This window comes from Phycodurus eques, chromosome 13, assembly GCF_024500275.1.
Source record: "Phycodurus eques isolate BA_2022a chromosome 13, UOR_Pequ_1.1, whole genome shotgun sequence".
Taxonomy (NCBI): Eukaryota; Metazoa; Chordata; class Actinopteri; order Syngnathiformes; family Syngnathidae; genus Phycodurus; species Phycodurus eques.
In genome coordinates this window covers 20,486,731-20,507,941 of record NC_084537.1, presented here as the reverse complement: position 1 = coordinate 20,507,941, position 21,211 = coordinate 20,486,731, and the positions used below count along the sequence as shown (strand labels likewise).

Genomic DNA, 21,211 nt, shown 5'->3' with positions numbered 1-21,211 from the left:
TGTTGTCATAGCAGTGCCACAGGTTTTGTCCTTGGACACTCATGACATAATTAATGGTACGCCCGAGTAGTACTCTAAACACCATTTTTAATTTGACTGCTGAGTGAGGTATATACAGCAGTCCACTAGGTATATAAAATTCAAAACACGGCCGTTTTGCCCAATATCAACATGACGGTTCCAAGTTCCAACGACGCGCTTTTCTGACGTCACGTCTCCCCGCCTACAGCAGGTGCAATCTTTATCAACACACCTGTAAGCCACGCCCACTCGTCCACTTTCGTCTCTCACGGGAGCAAAATGGCGGCGACTAGTTCCACTATTTCCATCGAACAGGACCAGTTCAGCTGCTCGGTGTGTCTGGAGGTTCTGCGGGACCCGGTGACCATCCCGTGCGGCCACAGCTACTGCTTGGGCTGCATCGAGGACTACTGGAGCAGAGGCAATCCGCAGAAGGCCCAGTACAGCTGCCCGCAGTGTCGCCAGGAGTTCAAGCCGAAACCGCTGCTCAATCGCAACACGGTCCTGGGCGAGCTGGTGGAGAAGTTCCTCCGGAGCGGAGTCCGAGAGCAGCCGGCCGAGGAGCGCCTCCGTGGGCGGGGACACGGCAGGGTAGTGGCTCCGAAGGTAGCGACACAACGACCTTGTAAAAAAAAAAAAAAAAAAAACGATAAAGTTACACAAAATGAGGCACGTTAATAAGAGATTGAATGTCACATGGTAAAGAATCACTGTTTTAGCCGTTTTGTACCGCGCTTTGCATAAAACTCAAAAGACGCTTTACAGACAAAAATAAACAGGTGCAATGGATGCTTGGTAAACTGTGGTTAAATGCTAATTGAAAGCGGTACGTTATTGACGTACGTTGTTTAAAATCATAAACCACATTTTGTGTTCGGAGATTCACTTTATTTAATGACAAAACAAACTCATCCTAGGTAGCCTGCTGTTATTGTCAAACTGCATTTCTTCAATGACTGACTCTACAGAAAAGACTTGGATTAAGCTTTACAAAGGGTTTGTAATCATGGGGGGTATTTGTCTTTGAAAAGCAGCGCCAACTAGTCATAAAAAATAAAATTGAATTATTAACTGAAATAAATACATAAATAAAAAACAGCAGCAATGTAATATGGCTTTTTTTCAAGTCAAAATGTTTCTTGAATTCTTTGCAAATATCTGGAAAGAAGCCATTTTTTTTTGCCATTAGTATTTAGCTTTAGCCGTTTCATCAACCAAACATTTTTAATAACGCCGACACAAATAGCTAAAATGTGCAAATTATGGATGAGATTATAATTGTCAAACTATGATCCCAAAAGACTGAAATATCCTTTCAAACTCATCTTACAACATTACTGTTAAAAATATGGCTATTTACGATTTGATTTAGAAAAAAATTATTTCCCCCCCCCCCCCCCCAAAAAAAATAGAAAACAAAAGTTGGTAAAGTACAATTGAAACTGAGCACGCATATTGTATTTTTTATTTTTTTATTTTTATTATCACAGACCAGTGACGTTGGAGAGACGCTGTGTCCACAACACCAAAAGCCGGTGAAGAGATACTGCCGCACTGACCATCAGGTCTTGTGCTTGCGCTGCATCAACGGCCACAAGGACCACGACGTCGTGCGGCCAGGGAACGAACGAGCGGCGCAGCAGGTTTCCTTTTTGTTTGTTTTAAAGATTCACTTCAGTCTGTCAAGATGATCCATTGAACTTATTTACAATCAAAGTGATATTGACCACTAATGTAATCGAAAATGTCAATACATGGCACATAGACGAGGGGGGGAAAAAACAAATATTAGACCACCCACACTGAAGAAATCACCTTTTCATCGCTTCTTGACCTGATGATGTATTCCAACAAAGGTTGAGGAAATGTGGCATGGAGGATAGATTTGACTTTCGGAAGAGGCCCACGACCTTCACTCTAATTCACGACAAAGTCCTTTGTTTCACGCGGCTTGTCAATACCGACTGCCAACTGAGTCCAATCAAGCCAATGGGATTAAGGAACAAAAACTGGAACTTAAAACCCCCTAAAAATGAAACGTCCTGCCAGACGCCTTTCAGATGTGTTTGCCCTTCCGAGTGGCCGAAAGCTTTCCTGTCTCATCTGGAACCATCTTTCTGTTGCACATGGGAGGTTTCCCCCAGGAAAGATCGACACTGGTGAGTTTACTTACAGACGCCCGAGGGACTAAAAACTGTGTGTGTGTGTGTGATTTCATGTTTTTGCAGAAAAAACTCCAAGAAGCGTCTTTGAAGTGCGCGCAAAATCTTAACGAAGTGGAGAAGGAGCTTCGCTATGTGGTCCGATACATCAAAGTGAGTGTGTGTCCATGTTTTTACATCTAATTTGTTGGAAAACGCAAAAAAAACAACAAAAAAAAAAACATATAGTTGCAGAAATGTTACAGAAATACAGAAACGAAAAAGTACCGTCTGCTTTGCCCCGAATGCAAAATTGCCACTGATTGTTGACACTATATTTTACTAAGTAACATTTCAACTTTATAGTGTAAAAATAACTTAACCACGCAAGATGCAATAAAGTAAAACTGCTCACCCTGTAAAGATGCCTGACAAACACGTGATGGAGAACGGACAGGAAGATCTTTGCAGAGCGACGCTGTCACCTCGTGGCCTTTTAAGTCTGTGTCTACACATTAGCATGAGCGTGCTTGGTAAAATGCATACGCAATTGAATTCATAACATTTCTCATATTATCCTGACTAAGCCTTGTAACCCCGGCGTATGTCGCAGTGAGAACCGTCTCCTGTTCAACGAGTTGTAATCGCGCTCCCCCCCCCCGGTTCTCAGCACGCCACCGAGGCGGCGGAGGAGGAGAGCGACCGGGTGTTCTCCAAGCTGCTCCGCGCCATCGAGAAGCAGCGGTGCGACGTGAAGGAGGCGATCCGAGGGCGCGAGCGGGCGGCCCTGGCGCAGACCCAGCAGCTGCAGGAGAAGCTCGACCGAGAGACGGCGGAAGTCCGGAGGAGCGAAGCCGAGCTGGAGAAGCTCTGCCGCAGCGACGACCATCTCCACTTTCTTCAGGTACGTGGTGACAGATGGACTCCACAAGTTTACTGATTGTTAGGTAGGGCTGGCGATGAATCAGTTTTAGTGATTCAAGTCTGCAGTTCAAAGCGCATCCTTGCTTATGTGCACTGCTTACAGTAACAACAAGGCTGCGAACTAAAAGGACCTACTTTATAAAAGAAGAGTTAGTGTTGCCAACATTGAGATTGGTTCACTATATTTGGCGACCTTTTGGACTACTCTAGTGACTATTTTTCGAAAAAGCAACGAGCAACTTTAGGTATTGCTAAAAAACAGACATGAATGGAATCTAAGTCTGCAACTAAGTTATTTAAAAAATTGATTAATCATTCAATTATTTTTTTCAATTAATCGATGAATCGGATTAAAAAGTTTCAATTTCCATCCCTTTATTCAAAAACAGCACATTATTTCAAATTGGCAGTTCACATAAGGTTGCTGCATGAAAATCCCAGAGCTCTTAAAGTAACAAATTATGAATACAGAAAACAAAAAATTGATTTGTTGACTGATTAGTATCCAGGGCGGTCGTACAACTCCCTCAAAAAGGGGTTGGGGGAAAAATTCCACATCCAGGCACTCAGTGAGATAGCAAATGTAAAAAGCCTTTTTTAAAATGTATTTTTGGTTTTCACTCTCTTGCCCCCTTAGATATGGACCAGCCGAGCCATGCTGTTTGACTCATTTTGGGTTACTGAACTTTTCAAATGTTCAAAATTTTCATTTATTATGAATCGTGTTGCTGAAAGGGAGATTTATTTATTTTTTTCCCCCAGGGGAAACCACTTATTTTCACATTATGTGTAAAGAAAAAAATATGTAAATGTTGATCCAAGTTAATGCTGCGGCTAAACTGTTTCAAAGCTTGTTTGGAAACAAGGGGGGGGGGGAAAGCAAATCCGAGGAGCGAAAAACAAAAAGGTCATTGCATTTTCTATAAGGGGAAAAAAATAAAAGATTTTTGCAAGAAAAAAAATCACATTTTTATTGTATCGCCCAGCCCTATTCCCAGTTGATTTAAAAAAAAAATCATTTTTACTTCCAGAAGTGCAGATCCCTTCATTTCCCATCTAAGCCGGTGCAGATTCCCGACACGGACACGCTCCCGTACTTGATGTACAAAAGAATGCGAGAAGGCCTGGCGGAGCTGAAGGTAGATCTGGACGAAAACCTCCAGAGAGAATTCAACAGAGTCTCCGATAAAGGCAACTAACACAACTTAACACATTAACACTAAATTCACGGTAATACGGAGTGAATGACATTTACATCTGTTCGTTTGCAGTGATTTCACTGAAGGAAACCAGCATGGCAAATGAAAAGACTAAAGGTATGCAAATAAGGTTGCCGTCAAAGCGACAAGATGGGATTGGATTCAGGAAGCAAGAATCCTGTTGACGTTTTTAAGGATTCATGACAAATACCAAGCATTGCTCTGAAAGAACATTTTGTTTGATATGAAAATCTGGCAATAAATTGGCACAAAAACAGTATTTGATTTTTCATCATGGTGAAATAGTGGTTGGTTCTGGGTCCGAATCGTGGCTCAGGCTCTTCTTTGCGGAGTTGGCATAATTATTCTCCCAACGCTTGCATTGATTTTTCTCCTCCCACATTCTAAAAACATGCGTGTTCGGTTCATTGAAGACTCTAAGGGCCTCTTTGGATTCTCATTTATTTTTTTTTTTGCTTAGGAATTTTCCCTTCCTAGCCGAGCGAGATGAGCCCAGAAGTACTTGGAGAATCGGTCGTTTGAATTCAAAAAATGTTGATGGATGGGTAATTGTCTTTTTTCCTGTTCTCCTTCTAGTTACAATAGATGCTCACATACTATACAACTCTGAACCAAAGACAAGAGAAGAATTTTTACACTGTGAGTACAATTTAGCCTTTAAACGCTATCGCCAGCATGTGAAACTGAATTGCTATGTGCAGATTACCAAAACATGACGCTGGACCCCAACACGGCCAACCCTTACCTGAGTTTGTCCGAAGGCCACCGGGCGGCGACCACGCGCTCCGATGCCCAGCCGTACCCGGATCACCCGGAGCGCTTCAGCAACTGGGCGCAGGTACTGTGTCGCGCCGGCATGGCGGGTCGCTGCTACTGGGAGGTGGCGTGGGCCGGCAAGGGCGGGGCGTCCGTCGGCGTGTGCTACCGCAGCATGAGCAGGCGCGGCGGAGGCGGCGACAGCAAGCTCGGCCACAACGCCAAGTCTTGGAGCCTGGACTGCTCCAGCGCCACGTGCACCTTCCGCCACGACAAGCAGAGCGCCAGCGTGGCTGCGCTCTGCGCCAATAGGATAGGAGTCTATCTGGACTTCCGGGCCGGGATTTTGTCCTTCTACAATGTTTCGGACCGCATGTTCCTACTTTACAGCGTCCACGCCACTTTCAGCCAGCCTGTGTACCCGGGATTTTGGGTGGGATTGGGGTCTACTCTGAAGCTGTGCTCCCTGTAATTGTGAGGTCTCGTTGCATCAAACACAAAAGATGGATGAAAAATATCTACATTTACAGAAAAATATATTTTTGCAAAAAAAAAAAAAAAAAAAAATGCATCAAGCAAATGGTGCTGAAAAGAAATTGTGCAAAATGTAAATTCTTTACTAAAAATACATGCATTAATCTCCGATAGGTCTACTGACATCCAGATGGAAATCTTTGAAAAGAATATTTTGGAGTTCATTGTGCAAGCGTACCCAATGTTGTGCATGTTTATATGAAGGAGCCAAAGCAGAAGTTGAGTTTTTACATTTTAATGAACCATCAAACAGCAGCACTTTGTTCAGATCTTATTGAAGGCAGCCACGTCGACACTCTGGACCTGCAAGAGCGAGACCAAAAACGAAAACTGCTCCTCAAAGCTATCAAATCCAAGATAAAGTTGTGTATTTTGTTGACTCACAAAGTCCTCAAACTTGGTGAGCTCCTCCTCCAAGATGTCAGTGCCCACTTTGTCATCCTCCACCACGCAGTTGATCTGCAGCTTCTTGATGCCGTAGCCCACCGGCACCAGCTTGGACGCGCCCCACAGGAGGCCGTCCATCTGCACCGAGCGCACGCACTCCTCCAGCTTGGTCATGTCCGTCTCGTCGTCCCACTGGGAAGATGCAAAAACAAAAAACAAACAAAAAAAAACTTAGGTAAGTTGGCACCTTGACGTACGAGCAGTCTTTTTATTTTTTGGGGGTAAAATAACCATTGGTTCTAAGAAAATGAATACTGGGAAAGTGGGCACATAGCCAATGGTTCTTAAATGTTTTGTTAAATAAAGGGCAGTTGTGCTTGGTTCAAGCTGGTTTTTTTTTAGCCAATCCAGTTTGAAGCTCATAGTAAAAAAAACATCCAAACTGACTTAAAAGTCCACTAGCTTCATGCTAATACATCTTGGAAAAGGCAATAGACAGGCCAATGTAACTAGCATAACTATCACAGTAGTTAAATAACTTTTCAATAACTGATGTTTGAACAAACTGCAGCAACAAATTCTGCATCTTAGTTACGACAGTGTTTACGTTTCATGATCAAATCTGTGTATGATGATATACTGCCCCCTGGTGGCCACGGTACAAACACCAGGAGCAGCACAATATCGATTGAATTCAAGCAAAAAAAGTCGCAAAACCATTTCTGTTATTACTGTATGTTTGCGGGCCTGGGACGGATTGCTGACATTTTCTATTCGTTTCAGCGGAGAAAGGTAATTCATGATAAGAGTTATTTGAGTCACGAGCCCAGTCACGGAATGAACTGCGACTTACGGGTTTGACGTCCAACAAAATGGACGACTTGGCGATCAGGGTGGGCTTTGTGGCTTTCTTGGCGGCGTACGCTTCCACGCGCTCTTGCTTAAGACGGGCCGCCTCGTCGTCGTCGTCGTCGCTGCCGAACAAGTCCACGTCGTCGTCGTCGTCCCCATTTTCCTCCGCCTGTTTGGCGGGAGCGGCCTAACGAAGGAGAAGAGATTAAGAGACTGAGAAACACCCAGCAGGTAAGATGACGTCGTCGTCGTCGTCGTCGTCATCGTCTTCTACCTTGACTGCGGGGAGCACGGGGTTCTTCTCCAGCTGAGCCACTCTGGACTCAAGCTTCTGCAGGGCGGCCCTCATATCGCCCACCACTGGCAAAACAAGACTGCAGTTAGCGTCCAGGCATGCTATAGAAAACTTGAATGTGCCCACCTTTGTGCAAAGTTTGGTTCTCCACCTCCAGGCTCTTCATGCGGGCATTCAGCTCCTGCTCTCCTGAATGTGAGGAAGACTGCGGCGTGGGGACGCAACGAGCAGATATTTAATGAACGCAAGCACGTAATGATTCACACTATAATTAGGGATTGAATTTCATTTGAACATGCATGCCAATATGAATTAAATACAATTTCACAGTGGTAATGGTTTGAGAACTGAAACATTGGTTGCAAAGGTTTCCATGAGAAATTCAGCGAAACAACTCTGCGAGTAATTGAAAAAATTAAATTATTGAAACGACCAAAGGATTTCTCGATGCCATAAGGCGGCGGCAAGACTACTTTTGGCTAAATGATGCTCACCTCACTTTAACAACCTTAGCACCAAGATGCAAACAAGATCGATGCCAAAAAAATAAAAATATCCAGTTATTCCAATTATATTCCTGACAATTCTCATGGAAAATTCTGAATTAGAATATTGCTGCATTTATTTCTTTTTTTACCTTGCTCACCATGAACACCCCCCCCCCCCATAAAAAAAAAAAAGAATTCCTTCTCCTTTTGCATCTTCACCCCATTCAATTTCACATCATCATGCAAGTGAATATGAATTAAATACAATTTCACAGATCTGAACATGGGTTACGAAACGGAAAAGTTTAAGAAGTCAGAAGTTTCTTATTGCATTTCTGATCATTCTCATGGACATTTTTAAATGAGAATATTACTACAATTCTATACCTTAGTTTCAACGGTGGGCAAAAATGATTTAAAAAAAAAAAAAAGATTCATTTCCTTATTAATTCATTGTAATTCAAGAGACATGAATTTAATCTAAACGTAATTAAAATAAAATTTAATCTGTGGGATACATAGTAGTCAATTAAATAGATGCTAGTTTTTTCATGGTTTAAAAACTTGAACCATGGTTGTAGACCACAAGACGACACCTGGATTTTGCTTGTGTTCTAATACACGTGGATGAAACTGAATACTGTGGTTTGGAAATCTGAAATAATAAATCAAAATTGATGCAATTTTTCGCCCATGTTTAGATCACGAGTACTGTTATGAACAAAATGACCAGTGTTCTGCACACACAAAAATGCAAAACGAATGCAATTATGTTATGGATGGAGTATTTAACATCAAATTAACATTTTATGATTGCGATTATGAACATGATGATTAAAAAAAAAAAAAGAATCCACCACAATTAAGACACACTGCGTGCGTTGACGACATGTTGGTGAGTCCACACAAGCGTCAAACGTTCCGGGGCGGCCGTGCGGCGGTCGCACACTCAGGACTTACGTTTCGGTGCTGGCGCTTGTGCGGGCGCCCTTTGGCCTGCTGGTGCGCGCCACTTTTCACCTGCGGCGTTTGAAAGCGCAGGCGACGGGAGGATGAAGAGAAGGTTATGTTAAAACAAGACCAAAAAAAAAAAAACACCCTCGCTTGAGTCACATTAGATTGATCTTCCTATTTTGCATATAATGGCAACCAGCAGAGATTGGACCTCTACCAAGGCCTAATTTACCACAAGTGGCATAATCATTGCGAGTGCACTCAAAATTCTGATTCACCATATGAGTTCCCTCGATGAAAAAAAAGTTAAAACGCACATGGGCCTGTTTTACTGCCACTTCTCCTCTCTCCTCCCCCCTCGGAGAGACTATTGCTATATGGATTATGCGCCGACCAACCGAGACTAGATCTTCCCTTCCTCGCTTTAAATGGACTCTTACGGAGTCATAATTAACATTGTCCAGCATCATACTATGTAATAAATGTCGCCCACTCGACAGCCATCGCAGCCTGGTCACCCTGAAAGGGGCATCCCTCCATCTGTCGTCCCTTCTCAAGGTTTCTTCTTTTCTCGCCAAATGGAGATTAGTTTTTTTTCCCCCTTGCCCGAATGGGGTGTTTAGATGAGGGGATGTTGTCAGTCTTTGTCAATTGTGATCCCGTGAATCCCTTTGATACTCATTTGTGATTAAGGGCTATGCAAATTAACTTGAGTTAGTTGCACTGTAGTATCCCGCTAACTAACCGACAAGGACACTAAAATCAATACAGAACGTCACGGCTTGCACTTAGCGTCGGTCAGTTGGGATTTGCCCTTATCTAACTGGACTTTATATTAAGCTGATAGAGTCTGTCTGCGCGAGCACACGTGACACACACAATGAAAAAAATTTTAAAAACGCCACAATGACAACCTGCACACCTGGCGGTGCAACTGACGCTTTTCTCACCGTTAATCGCATAGCTTCTGTTCCGCCTAAGGAAACGAAGGCGAGATACTGTGGTCTGTATTTCGCGGCATGGCAGCAGTGGATCCTACAAGAGGCAGGACAGCTGCCAAACCACCTGACCTCGCTAAGGCTGCTAAATCGAGCACACACGCACACAGCTGCTTGAAGCGATGATATAACCGTGGCTTAAACCAACAGAGGCCAACGAATGAGAGGACAGGGGACCTTTTGGGGGCTTGAAGGTTTTACGACAAAAGATCCCAAATCTACCACAGTGGGTGCCAAGACGTAGCTTCAATTTGGGAAAAATGGGACAAAAATATCTAGGGTGAGCCGTCTTGAGGGAGAAAAGGCCGAAATGACCCATCTTGACTTTTTGTAGGCCGACTCATGACAGACATGCCTACCAAATGTTCGAACGACCCACAAATGCTCCTAACAGAAAGGAAAACAGTTCCTCTTCCCTGCAATCGATAAATATGTAAATGTTTTTTTTTTTAAACCCCCCCCGAAAAGAGAACGAGGGACCCACCTGTTGCTGCTTTGGGGCGGGTCCATTGGCAGCCTCGTAGAACTTCCTCTCCGCCTCATCGAAGCGGTGCTTGTCGAACCAGACCTTCTCGGCAGCGAGGCACTGAAGTCCACTCATGTTGGCACTGAGGACGAAACAAAATACAACGTACACCTCTAATTTGCACCGATAGAAACAACTAGGCAACATGCTGTGCTGAGCTATTAAGACATTACTACCTTGACACACACACACACACACACACACACAGAATTAGATCCAGTACAAGAAAATCTGTCTTTTTAAAACATAAAAAAAAGCAGCTGTAAACAACTTCAAATGCTGCTCCTATGCAGCCATTATACAGGATCGGTCCGTAAAACGTTACGCTACCCGGTGGTGGATATTTAAGAAAGAAATTCAATTTACGATCGTATGTTTATTATTGGGGACGACATTTGTGTGCTGCATCAGTTTCTGTTTTCACCCTTTTGCTAGACAACCAAAATATTAGAAACGCCTCATGATGGAGCGCACTACCTGCAACCACAATAATAAACACGTTCTTAACTGGTACTTCTTCCTAACTGGCCAAATCTATGACCTCTTGTTGCCAAAATAAATAAAATCACGACCAAGTTCACCACCAAGCAGCGCCGCAGTCAAATGGGTTTCTATTGCCTTTTACACCAATTTCCCACAAAATGGCCGCTTATGTATTGGTGGAATTGACGCTTTTGGCAACCAAATTGAAGGAAGGAATACCATTTATGACCACTTGCTTGTTATTGTGGTTGAAGATTGTGCACGGAATCATACAGACGTTCATTCAATACTTTGACCCTTTTGCTCGACATTAAAATATTACAAACCCCTCAGCATGATTCAGAGCACAAACTGCATCCACAATAACGAACGTAGCCAAATACTATTTTTTCCCCAGCAGAACGTCAAATACAGTCTCCTCTTAAAGGCAGAGTCTTTTGTGAAAGCTCTTATTTTGATCGCATTGCATTATGCAGATATTCTTTTGGCATTCACCGGTGAGTGCGCACACAAAAATCTGAAAAAATGAAAACGGCAAATTCTCTTGAAGAAACAAATTAGAAGTCGCAATGAAACAAACGGCCTGCTTGTGTCAAGTCAACACATTCCTGGTGCAGCGAGGCAGGCTTGTCTGCTCAGCGGGATCACCACACAAACGTCAGCCACATTGAACCATTCAACTCCCTCTGTTCAGCTTTGACACATAGTGGAGATAAACACAAACGACAACACGGAGGCCAAACGAGGCAGGCAAATAGTAGTACGCGTCACGTCGCCGCCATTCCTGGTGTGTGATACTTGTCCCGTCCCGACCTGTTGTCGCTCTCAGAGAGGCCCTTCCTCCGAAACTTGGGCTCCCTGGCGCCTCTGGCTCCCTTCTCCGTCTCGGACGAGGTGCGGTAGCGGCCCCTGCTGTAGTGCCGGTGGGGAGTGCCGGACGACTTGACCGTGGGGATCTGGGAGGAGTCCTGCTGGGGGCGCTTGGCCCAGTGGGCCCTGGGGCTCCTCGGGGAGGACGAATGCGGCTTGAAGATCTTGGCGTGGACGCCGGGGCTTCTTCCGTAGGAGCCGCCGGCCTCCGCCGAGGAGCCCAAGTACTCCTCCTCGGGCCCCGAAGTCTGGTTCTCCGACTGGGACGAGCGGGCGTGGCGCCGCATCTTCCCGAACTGGAGGTTGTCTCCGCTGATGATGCTCCTTTCCGGAGTGGCGGCGGGCTTAGGGGCCCCTCCCTGCTCAGACTTCGACTGATCCATCCCGCTTAGGGGGAAAGAACAAAGCTTCTTCTCACAGAGAAGAGACGCGACAAGCGGCGGCTAGCTTTAATTTCACACAACAGCTTTCAGGGCGTACTCACCCGAGGGCATTCAAACCGTTGCGGACTGGGCTGAGATTCCTGTACACCGCTGCGCTGGCGCTAATTTTTGAAACATTCTCATGTCAGCCTGTTAAGTGGTGTCATCGCTTCGACCTTTTTACCCTAATGTGCCATTCCGCTTAGTTCCATTGTGCAGGATGGCAGTTGCCGCTCGTTAGTTATTAATAACTAATGAGAGGCAACCACATCAATCAGGATATTTACATTGCGCGCAATGTGGATTTTATTTATTTAGTTTTTACTTGTTTTGCCCCACTGGATTATTTCTAGTAGTATATTTCTATAGCATACGGTGGTGGCAATATTAGGCCAGAGGAGCTATCCCAAAGTTAAATCGAGTGGGCGTGGAAAAGCAATCAGCGAATCAAAATGTTTGGACTCGAATCAGAACGAATCTTAGAATATCATACTACTTTATTCCGATGACAATTTGTCGCCTGTGTTTACGGCCGACGGCGTCTTGACTTCTCGCGCAATAGTTTCTGGGAATGTGCGCAATTGGCCTCAGCGGGGACGGCGACGAGGTCTACAGCCCTCCACCGAGACGACGATCTCCGCGTAATTTGGCGTCCGATATCCTAGCCCGAGGCGCTGCACGGATATTCACGGCAGCGCCACAACCAGAGCGGGAAAGGAGCCATCGCTAGACCGCAGCAGAATGAATGGGGGCAAAGTTGAGCAGGATCCAAAAAAAGCGTGGCAGATGACAAGAGCCTAGCCGGCTAACGAGCAAGCTAGCAACTGTTCCCAGGCGGCGAGGATTTATTTACATCACCGAATGGTGCAAAACCAACCCAGGTTCTACTTTTGGCCACGGTACAGCGAGGGACGCAGGTTAGAGTAAGCCGATATAAACTCGAGTAAAGAAAAACTTTTCCGCAGTGAGACTGCAGCTAAAACGTGACAGCGTACTCTTTCCGGTTCAATATATATATGACAAATAATCAAATTGGATTTTTCATTTGTTGGACGTCTATTTCGGAATAGTACGAGGAGTAACGATTCGATTGTGATTCGCTAGTCATTGGTGACTGGCAACACAAACATCGGGATTTAGAGGGAGCGTTCGAGCCCCAATTTCTAGTCAGTATTTTTATTTGCCTCGTGCAAAGTGCCAGGTATCATAAACAGGAAAGTAATGACCAATTACAGTAACGGAAGTGTACCGATGGACTGTACATCACAGCACTCGCACAAACGTGACTTAGTCCCAAGTGGGCTCAGGCATGGTTAAAATGACCTCATGCAAGTACGCCCTTAAAGTGGTTTTGACATGCTCTTGAAGGGTGATGATTGATCAAAAAGCTTCATTTAACCCTCCGCCCCCAAAATGTGCTCATTTTAATTTCAGGAAGGACAACAAGAATACTAGTCTTAATATTCAAAATGTCTGCCTTAGCGTGGCCGCCAAATAAAGCTAATGGCTCAATCTCACGTTACACTTTTCAACTTGAATGGATTGTCGTCGTTTCCTCAACGCCACACGATTCGAAATGAGAGTGGAAGCTCCAAATTCCAACGCCCGTAAAGTTGCGCACAAACTTAAAGAGGTCGTACAGTGGCCGTGTAACTTCTGAAGGATGGACGACACAAGTGTTTAGCATTACTGTCAAGTCACATTTGCATAATTCCCCACGGACTTCGTTGGACTCTAGAGGTTTCACTGCCATTTGTTTTCAATGATTCCAGGAGAAAGCGCTTCGAGACAAATCATAAACCACACCAGCAGTGTTCAATTAAGAGAGAGAAAAGCACAAAAGACACGATTCCATTGTGTTGAATTCAGAATGCTCCCGCTAATTAAGACAAAGCAAAAGCTAACTTTGCATCGCACAAGCAGGTAAACATCAATTACAAAATAAAATAAAAAATCTCCCGTACATTACCTACAATCATACAACGTTCGCTGTTAGTGCATCTTTAAAAGGAGACATTATGGAACATTTACTTTTTAACAGCTATATAAATATAGGATATGATAAAATAAGTATAGAAATCGGCCCACTACTTTTGAAAATGTAGTGGGGCCGACGTTCGCTGTTAGTGCATCTTTAAAAGGAGACATTATGGAACATTTACTTTTTAACAGCTATATAAATATAGGATATGATAAAATAAGTATAGAAATCGGCCCACTACTTTTGAAAATGTCTCTGAGTGTCGTTCTGCACATCCGCCTCACTGTTATGCTGTACAGGGCTTAATTTGCATGAGACCCTAACAACTGGCTAATTTCAGCGAGACAATGAAAAGAGTGTGCAATGTTTTTTTTTTTTTTTTTTTTTTTTTTAAAAGATTGTTCAGCTTCACATCCAATTATTTTACATTATTGTGTCTTTCATCATAGAAACGAACAGCTTCCCGATTTATCCACAAGCAGTTTTACCAGTTGATGCTTTTCATGCAAGTCAGTTGACAGATTTGAATTAATTGAACAGGCAGGACATTTATTAGACCACGATTTCAAACAAAACATGATGGCTAACACTCACCTTTGGCAGCTGACAACATAGGACATAAAAACAAACAATATTTCACTTTTAAACTAATTTTATATGACCAAATTACAGTGTTATTATCAAAGTCCAAGCGTGTCAATCAATGTGATACAGGCTCCATTATCGGTCTTAATGATCTCTATTAAGTATCATAATAAAGTATAAATAAAGTAAAAAAAAAAACAAAGTATAAAGACACTACAAACATTTAGACATTAATCGTCGTTTTTAGTGCACAAATTAGCGATATCGACTCGCAATCTCGATGTCGTCCGACACATGACAACTCCGTGCAAGTTTTTGACAGCTGCGAACTTGCACGTGGCGCTCAAACGAGTCCAAATGTCGCACAGTCGCTGTTACTCCGTACGCGTTTGTTTGAGGTTTCAGGGCGATCGCGGTGCGACCTGTCAACACTTACCCGTTTATTTGATTCGACGTTATAAAGCTCCGGAACCGTACCTTCGCGTGCTGTCGCGGTTGTTATCCGACAGGAAAAGGGCTGCCGTCAAACGGACGACTTTATTCGTCGAACGCGGAGGGGGTGGCCACTTCCCCACTATTCTAGAACATCGATTAATACATCGTTCAAATGTTCTTAGTTGTGTTTATTATGTGATTTGAAACACAATAATATGCCTGCGCTGAATATAAAATACGCAAGTCTCGTTTACCAGTATTTACGATTACATTTGAAAGTGGTATGATTCATTTTTGGTGAAGACTACATTTCCCACAATGCCAGAGAATCCAGGAAACGTTGCGTTTGTATTAACAATTTTCGGCTTCCGCGTCCTTTTTTGACGTGAATGTCATGTAATTGAATTGAATTCGACCACGTACTATTTTATTTTACATTTTTTATCACATTTTAAATACAGTGATATTTCGGGATAAGTATTTTTAGATCATATACATGTCGTCATTTATCCTGTCAGGGGCAGAATACAATCATATACAATGCATCCGGCAAGTAGTCATTTTGTTATGTTCCAGCCTCATTCACAAATGGATTGAATTCATTTTCCTATAGTGACAACGTCATTTTGTTCAATTTATTAAAAAATAAAACGGTCTTTTAATATTTTTGCTAAAATGATTGTTAGACACAACCCCTATTAATACATTACATATAGATTCCGCCCCACACGTTTAGATAATTGTGAGATCGTAACAGTAGTGTAAATTTACACGGATTAAAGAACAAATAAGCAATCATTTTAAATGGAAAATAAGGACAAATGGACAACGTTAGATTGCCTAACCTTTCCTTTTCAAATAAAAGGGCACAGTCTTGTGTGAACCCGTAGGGATGATGTGTAACCTTTTAAATCCCAACACATTTCCACTACTTTTAAAAAGAAAAGGTCAAAATTGTCCCCAAAACAATGCTGCTTTTCTCTTATCCTCTCCTCAAACTCAACCGCTTTGTGAACTAGGATTAATGCTTTTTTTTTTTTTTTTTTTTTTGTATGGGAGGTAATACAATTTTCTATCACTCAGGATGTATGTCGATACACAGTTATTATGATCCAAGATGGATTATTTCCTGTATGAGACCATTTCCACTGTCAAAGGGTCATGGTTCCAACACCATAAGAGTGGGAGAGTAGCGTCACGTGGTGTTTATTGGGGTCCACCATCAGGTAGGCAAACGTTTGCTCCTCGTCTCGTCTCCCGGGGTGACACTGGCCCGACTCATCCTACGGGGCAAAACACACATGATACACGAGGAGAAGTTAGTTTGCCATCTCAGCCTAAATCCTTCCATCCATTTTCCATTTTACCACCGCTTATCCTGTTGAGGGTCGGGTGGGAGCTGGAGCCCGTCCCAGCCGACTTTGGGCAAGAGCCAGAGTAGACCTTGGATTGGTGACCAGTCAATCAAAGCGACAACTGAAGCCACACGGCCTGACGTCAAATCCAGTAAACGGTACTTACGTAGACGTGCACTTTGAGCACTGCGGAGACGACGCCAATCTTTTTGCTTTCGGGATCCTTTTGAACACTGCGGGAAAAGCAAAGATGAACAGTTGTTATTACCTCTGCCAAGTAGAGGTAACGGGTGAAATATAACGGAATCTCTTTGACGACTGAAGCGGACCAGCTCGGAAAAATTATAGTTGGCGACTCGGAAAGAGACCCTGAAACAGATGATTTTAATTTCCATTATTTCCCATGGGGAAACTGTTTTTGTCTTAGACCTTTCGTACCTGATGAGCTCTTTGTACAATTTCTTGGTGACGCTGATGTAAGGCTCGACGGTGTCTTCATACTGATTCAGTTCTCCTCCGAGGCAGAGATGCTTGAAGAGGCGAAACAGCAACTCCCCTCGCTCAGCACTCCCCATTATGTGGTAGTTCTCAGAGTCCTCATCCTGCAGCATCTGCAAGTGCGCAGAGACATCTGCTTGGAGGTCAAACGGACAAAGATGTGTAACTAAAAGGAAGGATCACCTCTCGGAGTTTGTCATAGTCCGGGTAGACGTCGTGGAAGCACCTGCCGATGTGTCCAGAGGGCGCCACTATGCCACAAGTGTAGATGGGGTCAAATAATTCCATGGAGACCTTGGTGCATGGGACCACCTCCACGTCGACGGACACCACTGGCTTTTCTATGAAGCAGAAGAAAGGTCAGACCTCAAAAACGGACTGTGGAGTGACAATAAGATGACAGCACGTACCGAGAGGCTTCCAGGTGCTCGTCATCCTCACACTGGAGACCACGCTGGCGTCTGTGAAGAAACACTGCAACAAATAAAGGCGTCAAACTTGAGAGGAGACCTATTATGCTTGTTTATCCACAATTTAAAACTGTTCCCCGTTCTCTAACACCCAAAGCATCAGGAATTATAGCGCACTCGATTTCAGGTATTGCCCTGTCTCATGTAAGGGAGTGACTGTATACACCAACCCATACACAGTGGATATGAAAAGGCTACACACCACTGTTCAAATGCCAAGTTTTTGGGATGTAAAAAAAAGATAAACCAATTACAAACTTTTTCCATCACTAATTTGACCTATAACCTGCAAACTCAAATAAGTTTATCCATCCATCCATCCATCCATTTTCTGAGACGCTTATCCTCACTAGGGTCGCGGGCGCGCTGGAGCCTATCCCAGCTGTCATCGGGCAGGAGGCGGGTACACCCTGAACTGGTTGCCAGCCAATCGCAGGGCACATTGAAACAGACAACCATTCGCACTCACAGTCATGAGTATGGGCAATTTAGAGTCTCCAATGAATGCATGTTTTTGGGATGTGGGAGGAAACCGGAGTGCCTGGAGAAAACCCACGCAGGTTTATTTCAAGAAAAAATATTTTTGACAAGTAAAAACTTAACAACTGAGATAATGTGGGTGCACAAGCGAACACCCTCTTAAAACTGAGAATTGTTCCGAATTAACAAATCACATTCACACATGTTAATTTGGAGTCAGACCAAACCTATCACCATTTTAAAGTGTTTTTAGATTTATTATTCTCAATAAAATAGATAATTGCAAAAATAATTTAAAAAAAAGAATACACCAATTTTAACTAACTAATTTTAGCGAAAAAAAGGGAAATAAACAAAACACACAGAAGACTCTTGATAATTTAATTACGAAGTGGGTTGTCTGCGGCCTGTGCGCCATACCATTCCCACCCCCGTCTAATACTACAACTACAATTGTATAATAAAAGGGTAAAGATAATGTTCAATAATTGATTTAAAATTAGATTTATTACTGTGGCTTGTAAATTTACACAGTTGAGCTCTGCGGTCTAGTTAATGAGGTGGCCCTTGAGTAGCAACCATTGTCGTCTCCCAGGCAACAAATAAAGTTTTCTTTTTTTTAATATATATATATATATATATATATATATATATTATTTTTATTGAATAGACTCGGAAATGAGAGTGACGTCATGTCTTACCAGAACAAACCTCTCGCTGTCGTAAAGGTGAAACTTCTGGTCGAAGCTGAACGTTTCTGCCGACAGCCTCCCAAGCATGGACCTGGAAGATGATGAAGAAGAAGAAGAAAACGAAGAGGAAGAAGAAGCAAGAAGAACAACAGTCAAATAATTACACAAGAACACCCGGAAGATGGCGACAGAGCGAGGTATGTTTACTAATCTTCGAGTACTTCGAGTCTCCGAGTTTACCATTTCATCAACAGAGCAACAGTTTCCTTTTCCTCCAAGAACGAGAACTTCCTGGAGGGAATTGGACGGAAGGAAAAAGTTTGGTCAAAGTCGTTTTTATCGCCGGACATGTTAGCTTGCTGTACTACTGAGGCGATACGAAGATTGTTAAAAAGAGTGAGCTGTGTGGCAGTAACAGACCAATCGGAGACGAGTGTGCTCACACTAGCCAATGAGCGTTCGATGTTCCGTTCACGCCGTTCAACGAAATTCAAGCGAAGTGAATGCTCTGCACTTTTTTTTCTGTCAGGTTCTTTGCGTTTCCTTGACAACGGACGCGCAGACGTCTACTGTCAAGAAGCTTCTTTTTCTAGAAGAATCGAATGTATGTAAACGCTACTATGCCACTGTCACGTTTGCTTTGGACTCATGGCACATTATAAAGTCGACGTACTAGATCAGTACTTCTCAAACTTTTTAAACAAAGTATCATGGAAAAAAAAGCTCTCCATGTACTTTACCACCAAATGACCAATATTAAACAGTAACATGATGCAGAAGTTTTATTCCTAAAATCTACTTTTTTTTTGTAAGCCTCTGTATCATTATGCAGAGTTTGAACATTAACACTGCACTTCAGTATCAGAAAAGAAAAAAATGTGTACCGACATAAGGATTCAAGTAAAATGTATTGCATGTACGTTTAATTGTTTGTACTTCTATCATTTCTATTTCTTATAATCTGCTCATATTTAATGTAACTATATACTTTTGTCAGTCATCTGATTCAAAATGACACCAAAAATCCTGGTTAATATATGAAAAAAATGTGCCAAAAACAAAATTAAAAAAACCCTTCTAAATATCGTAAATTAGCCACACCGATGAATTCCATTTCGTCCTTGGTAGTGGTAATAAACGCAAAACGACTTTCCGCTTGGATGGCACGAACATTTTCCATTACATTACATTTTCCAAGCCACTGAGCCACCATTATTGATAGTATTCAATGCGCAACCGAAACTTTCTTTGACAGTCAGTGCTCCCTAATGTTCATTTTAAGAAACAGCTGAGCCATCAGTTAACATCCATTTGCCAGTGTTTTATTGTGTTTGGCCATCACAGACTGCCTTGGCTTGTTCTGAAGCTTACATAATTCTACATGAATTGCACCCAAGGTTGTTTACATGGCTCTGAGAAATACAAATCCCCACAATGCATTTATGTGCTTCTTCTCTGCAAAAAATATGGAGCTCCAATGAAGTATATCAGGTGTCGTTATTTATATCGTGACTCCAGACTATACTCTTGTGTGGTGCTTTAAATATGCTAGAAACGAAGTGGTTTGACACTACAAATCATCGTGCATGTTGAAAACGAACGATGAGGAGCTTTGCACAACTCTCCCGCTAGCCGCGAGATGACCTGAGTCAGTGTGCGTTGTCAGTAAGTCATTAGCACGAGCAAGCCAAGGGCTAATTAATGTCATCTTCTCGTAACCTAGCGCGCACTGACGCATTAAAACTCCTGTACACTGCATTACGCTGACAATTTTTTCACTTGGCGGACAGGTCATCTGGTTAAGAAAACCAAACAGTCAATTAGAAACATTTTGACATTTTACATTCTGTCAGGGTTCGTGGTGATGTTGACAAACGTGGCGGACCCCATGCACAGGGGAGCAGGGAGGCAAGCCGAGATGAACCAAAAACAAAAAAGATTTATTTTCCAGAACTTGTGATGTTATGAGATGTGCCGAGTCTTCGAACCGTGTGTTTTGTATTTTATTCAACGGGAAGGTATTTATTGTGTTCCAAGAAAGTACGGGACAATAACTCACTGGGAGAGGATCAATTACTGTACCCCAATTTATATCATCTTGCTCTTGAATGAATCACTTTTCTTTTAAAAAGGTTACACTTTATGCCCGGAAAATTACTTGGTCAAACATTGCTTTGCCATTTTTCAAACATTGCTTTGCCATTTTAGAACACTAAATGGCTCCCTCATCCACTCACTGCACACTTTGGAGAGGCTTTTTATTCTAGGCAGCCTAAGGCACACCTGTACATTGATCATGCTGTCTGTGATGTGAATGGGTTATATTGGCAAAGAAGAAGTGCTCACTAACACGCATTAAGACAGGTTTGTAAACAATATTTACATTTAAAGAGATATAGCTCTTTTGTGTACATAGTAACTTCTTAGTCAATCTTTATTTTAATTTGCCTTAATGTCTTAACACATTCACTGCCATTGACGGCTTTAGAAGTTAAATATCCATGTTAACTGGGAAGGCTGGCAGTGAATGAGTTAATCTTTATATTTTTGTTCAGTAGAGAAAAATATATTTTGAATTTCACAGACTTACAAAGCATTGACTTAGCCCTAAAATACTGATTAAAACTACACTGCATCACATTGAAATCTGTTTTATCGAGTGGGGCATCCACTTAAGACAACTGAACGTCTCCCTCAAAAAGAACAAAATGCTGGAAATGCGCAGTACTTAGGCTTAAAGTACTCATTAAGACCACACTACATGCCGCTCTCAAATCAAACATGGGAAATCAACAAATTAATGAAGCCCAGCAAAAGCCAAGTGATGCACAGCGAGGGCCTAAT

General features: G+C 42.8%; 3 protein-coding genes across 4 annotated transcripts; 1 reads left to right on the top strand and 2 right to left on the bottom strand.

The window, feature by feature from the left end:
• Positions 1-284: 284 nt before the first annotated feature.
• Positions 285-6,579, top strand: LOC133411625 (tripartite motif-containing protein 16-like protein). The gene is made up of 8 exons (XM_061694198.1): positions 285-627; positions 1,512-1,664; positions 2,250-2,336; positions 2,833-3,066; positions 4,118-4,277; positions 4,358-4,402; positions 4,883-4,945; positions 5,008-6,579. The coding sequence occupies exons 1-8, from the start codon at positions 301-303 to the stop codon at positions 5,532-5,534; spliced, it is 1,596 nt and encodes a 531-aa protein (XP_061550182.1). The 5' UTR covers positions 285-300; the 3' UTR covers positions 5,535-6,579.
• On the bottom strand, positions 5,816-14,952 carry LOC133411627 (elongation factor 1-delta-like). Of its 2 annotated transcripts, XM_061694201.1 has the most exons (9): positions 14,874-14,952; positions 11,393-11,836; positions 10,055-10,178; positions 8,579-8,638; positions 7,257-7,335; positions 7,110-7,195; positions 6,837-7,022; positions 5,981-6,175; positions 5,816-5,899 (listed from the first exon to the last, which is right to left on the bottom strand). In XM_061694201.1, the coding sequence occupies exons 2-9, from the start codon at positions 11,830-11,832 to the stop codon at positions 5,861-5,863; spliced, it is 1,209 nt and encodes a 402-aa protein (XP_061550185.1). In that variant the 5' UTR covers positions 11,833-11,836; positions 14,874-14,952; the 3' UTR covers positions 5,816-5,860. The 2 variants fall into 2 exon arrangements, with proteins under 2 accessions (XP_061550185.1, XP_061550186.1); XM_061694202.1 differs by lacking the exon at positions 8,579-8,638 and having other exon boundaries at positions 14,874-14,951.
• A 961-nt stretch (positions 14,953-15,913) lies between these two features.
• Positions 15,914-18,739, bottom strand: cfap300 (cilia and flagella associated protein 300). The gene is made up of 7 exons (XM_061694746.1): positions 18,608-18,739; positions 18,377-18,458; positions 17,136-17,199; positions 16,909-17,066; positions 16,666-16,838; positions 16,394-16,460; positions 15,914-16,155 (listed from the first exon to the last, which is right to left on the bottom strand). The coding sequence occupies exons 1-7, from the start codon at positions 18,715-18,717 to the stop codon at positions 16,024-16,026; spliced, it is 786 nt and encodes a 261-aa protein (XP_061550730.1). The 5' UTR covers positions 18,718-18,739; the 3' UTR covers positions 15,914-16,023.
• Positions 18,740-21,211: the final 2,472 nt, after the last annotated feature.

What these genes read in the sequence shown, in the direction of transcription:
- LOC133411625 (XM_061694198.1), top strand. Translation starts at nt 301, where the DNA reads ATGGCGGCGACTAGTTCCACTATTTCCATCGAACAGGACCAGTTCAGC. An exon ending in ACGAACGAGCGGCGCAGCAG is followed by an intron (nt 1,665 to 2,249) that starts GTTTCCTTTTTG and finishes ATGTTTTTGCAG; the next exon opens with AAAAAACTCCAAGAAGCGTC. An exon ending in ACCATCTCCACTTTCTTCAG is followed by an intron (nt 3,067 to 4,117) that starts GTACGTGGTGAC and finishes TTTTACTTCCAG; the next exon opens with AAGTGCAGATCCCTTCATTT.
- LOC133411627 (XM_061694201.1), bottom strand. Translation starts at nt 11,832, where the DNA reads ATGGATCAGTCGAAGTCTGAGCAGGGAGGGGCCCCTAAGCCCGCCGCC. An exon ending in CCGTGCTCCCCGCAGTCAAG is followed by an intron (nt 7,023 to 7,109) that starts GTAGAAGACGAT and finishes CTCCTTCGTTAG; the next exon opens with GCCGCTCCCGCCAAACAGGC. An exon ending in TTTTGTTGGACGTCAAACCC is followed by an intron (nt 6,176 to 6,836) that starts GTAAGTCGCAGT and finishes GCATCTTCCCAG; the next exon opens with TGGGACGACGAGACGGACAT.
- cfap300 (XM_061694746.1), bottom strand. Translation starts at nt 18,717, where the DNA reads ATGTCCGGCGATAAAAACGACTTTGACCAAACTTTTTCCTTCCGTCCA. An exon ending in GAGCACCTGGAAGCCTCTCG is followed by an intron (nt 17,067 to 17,135) that starts GTACGTGCTGTC and finishes TCTGCTTCATAG; the next exon opens with AAAAGCCAGTGGTGTCCGTC. An exon ending in TTGTACAAAGAGCTCATCAG is followed by an intron (nt 16,461 to 16,665) that starts GTACGAAAGGTC and finishes CTTTTCCCGCAG; the next exon opens with TGTTCAAAAGGATCCCGAAA.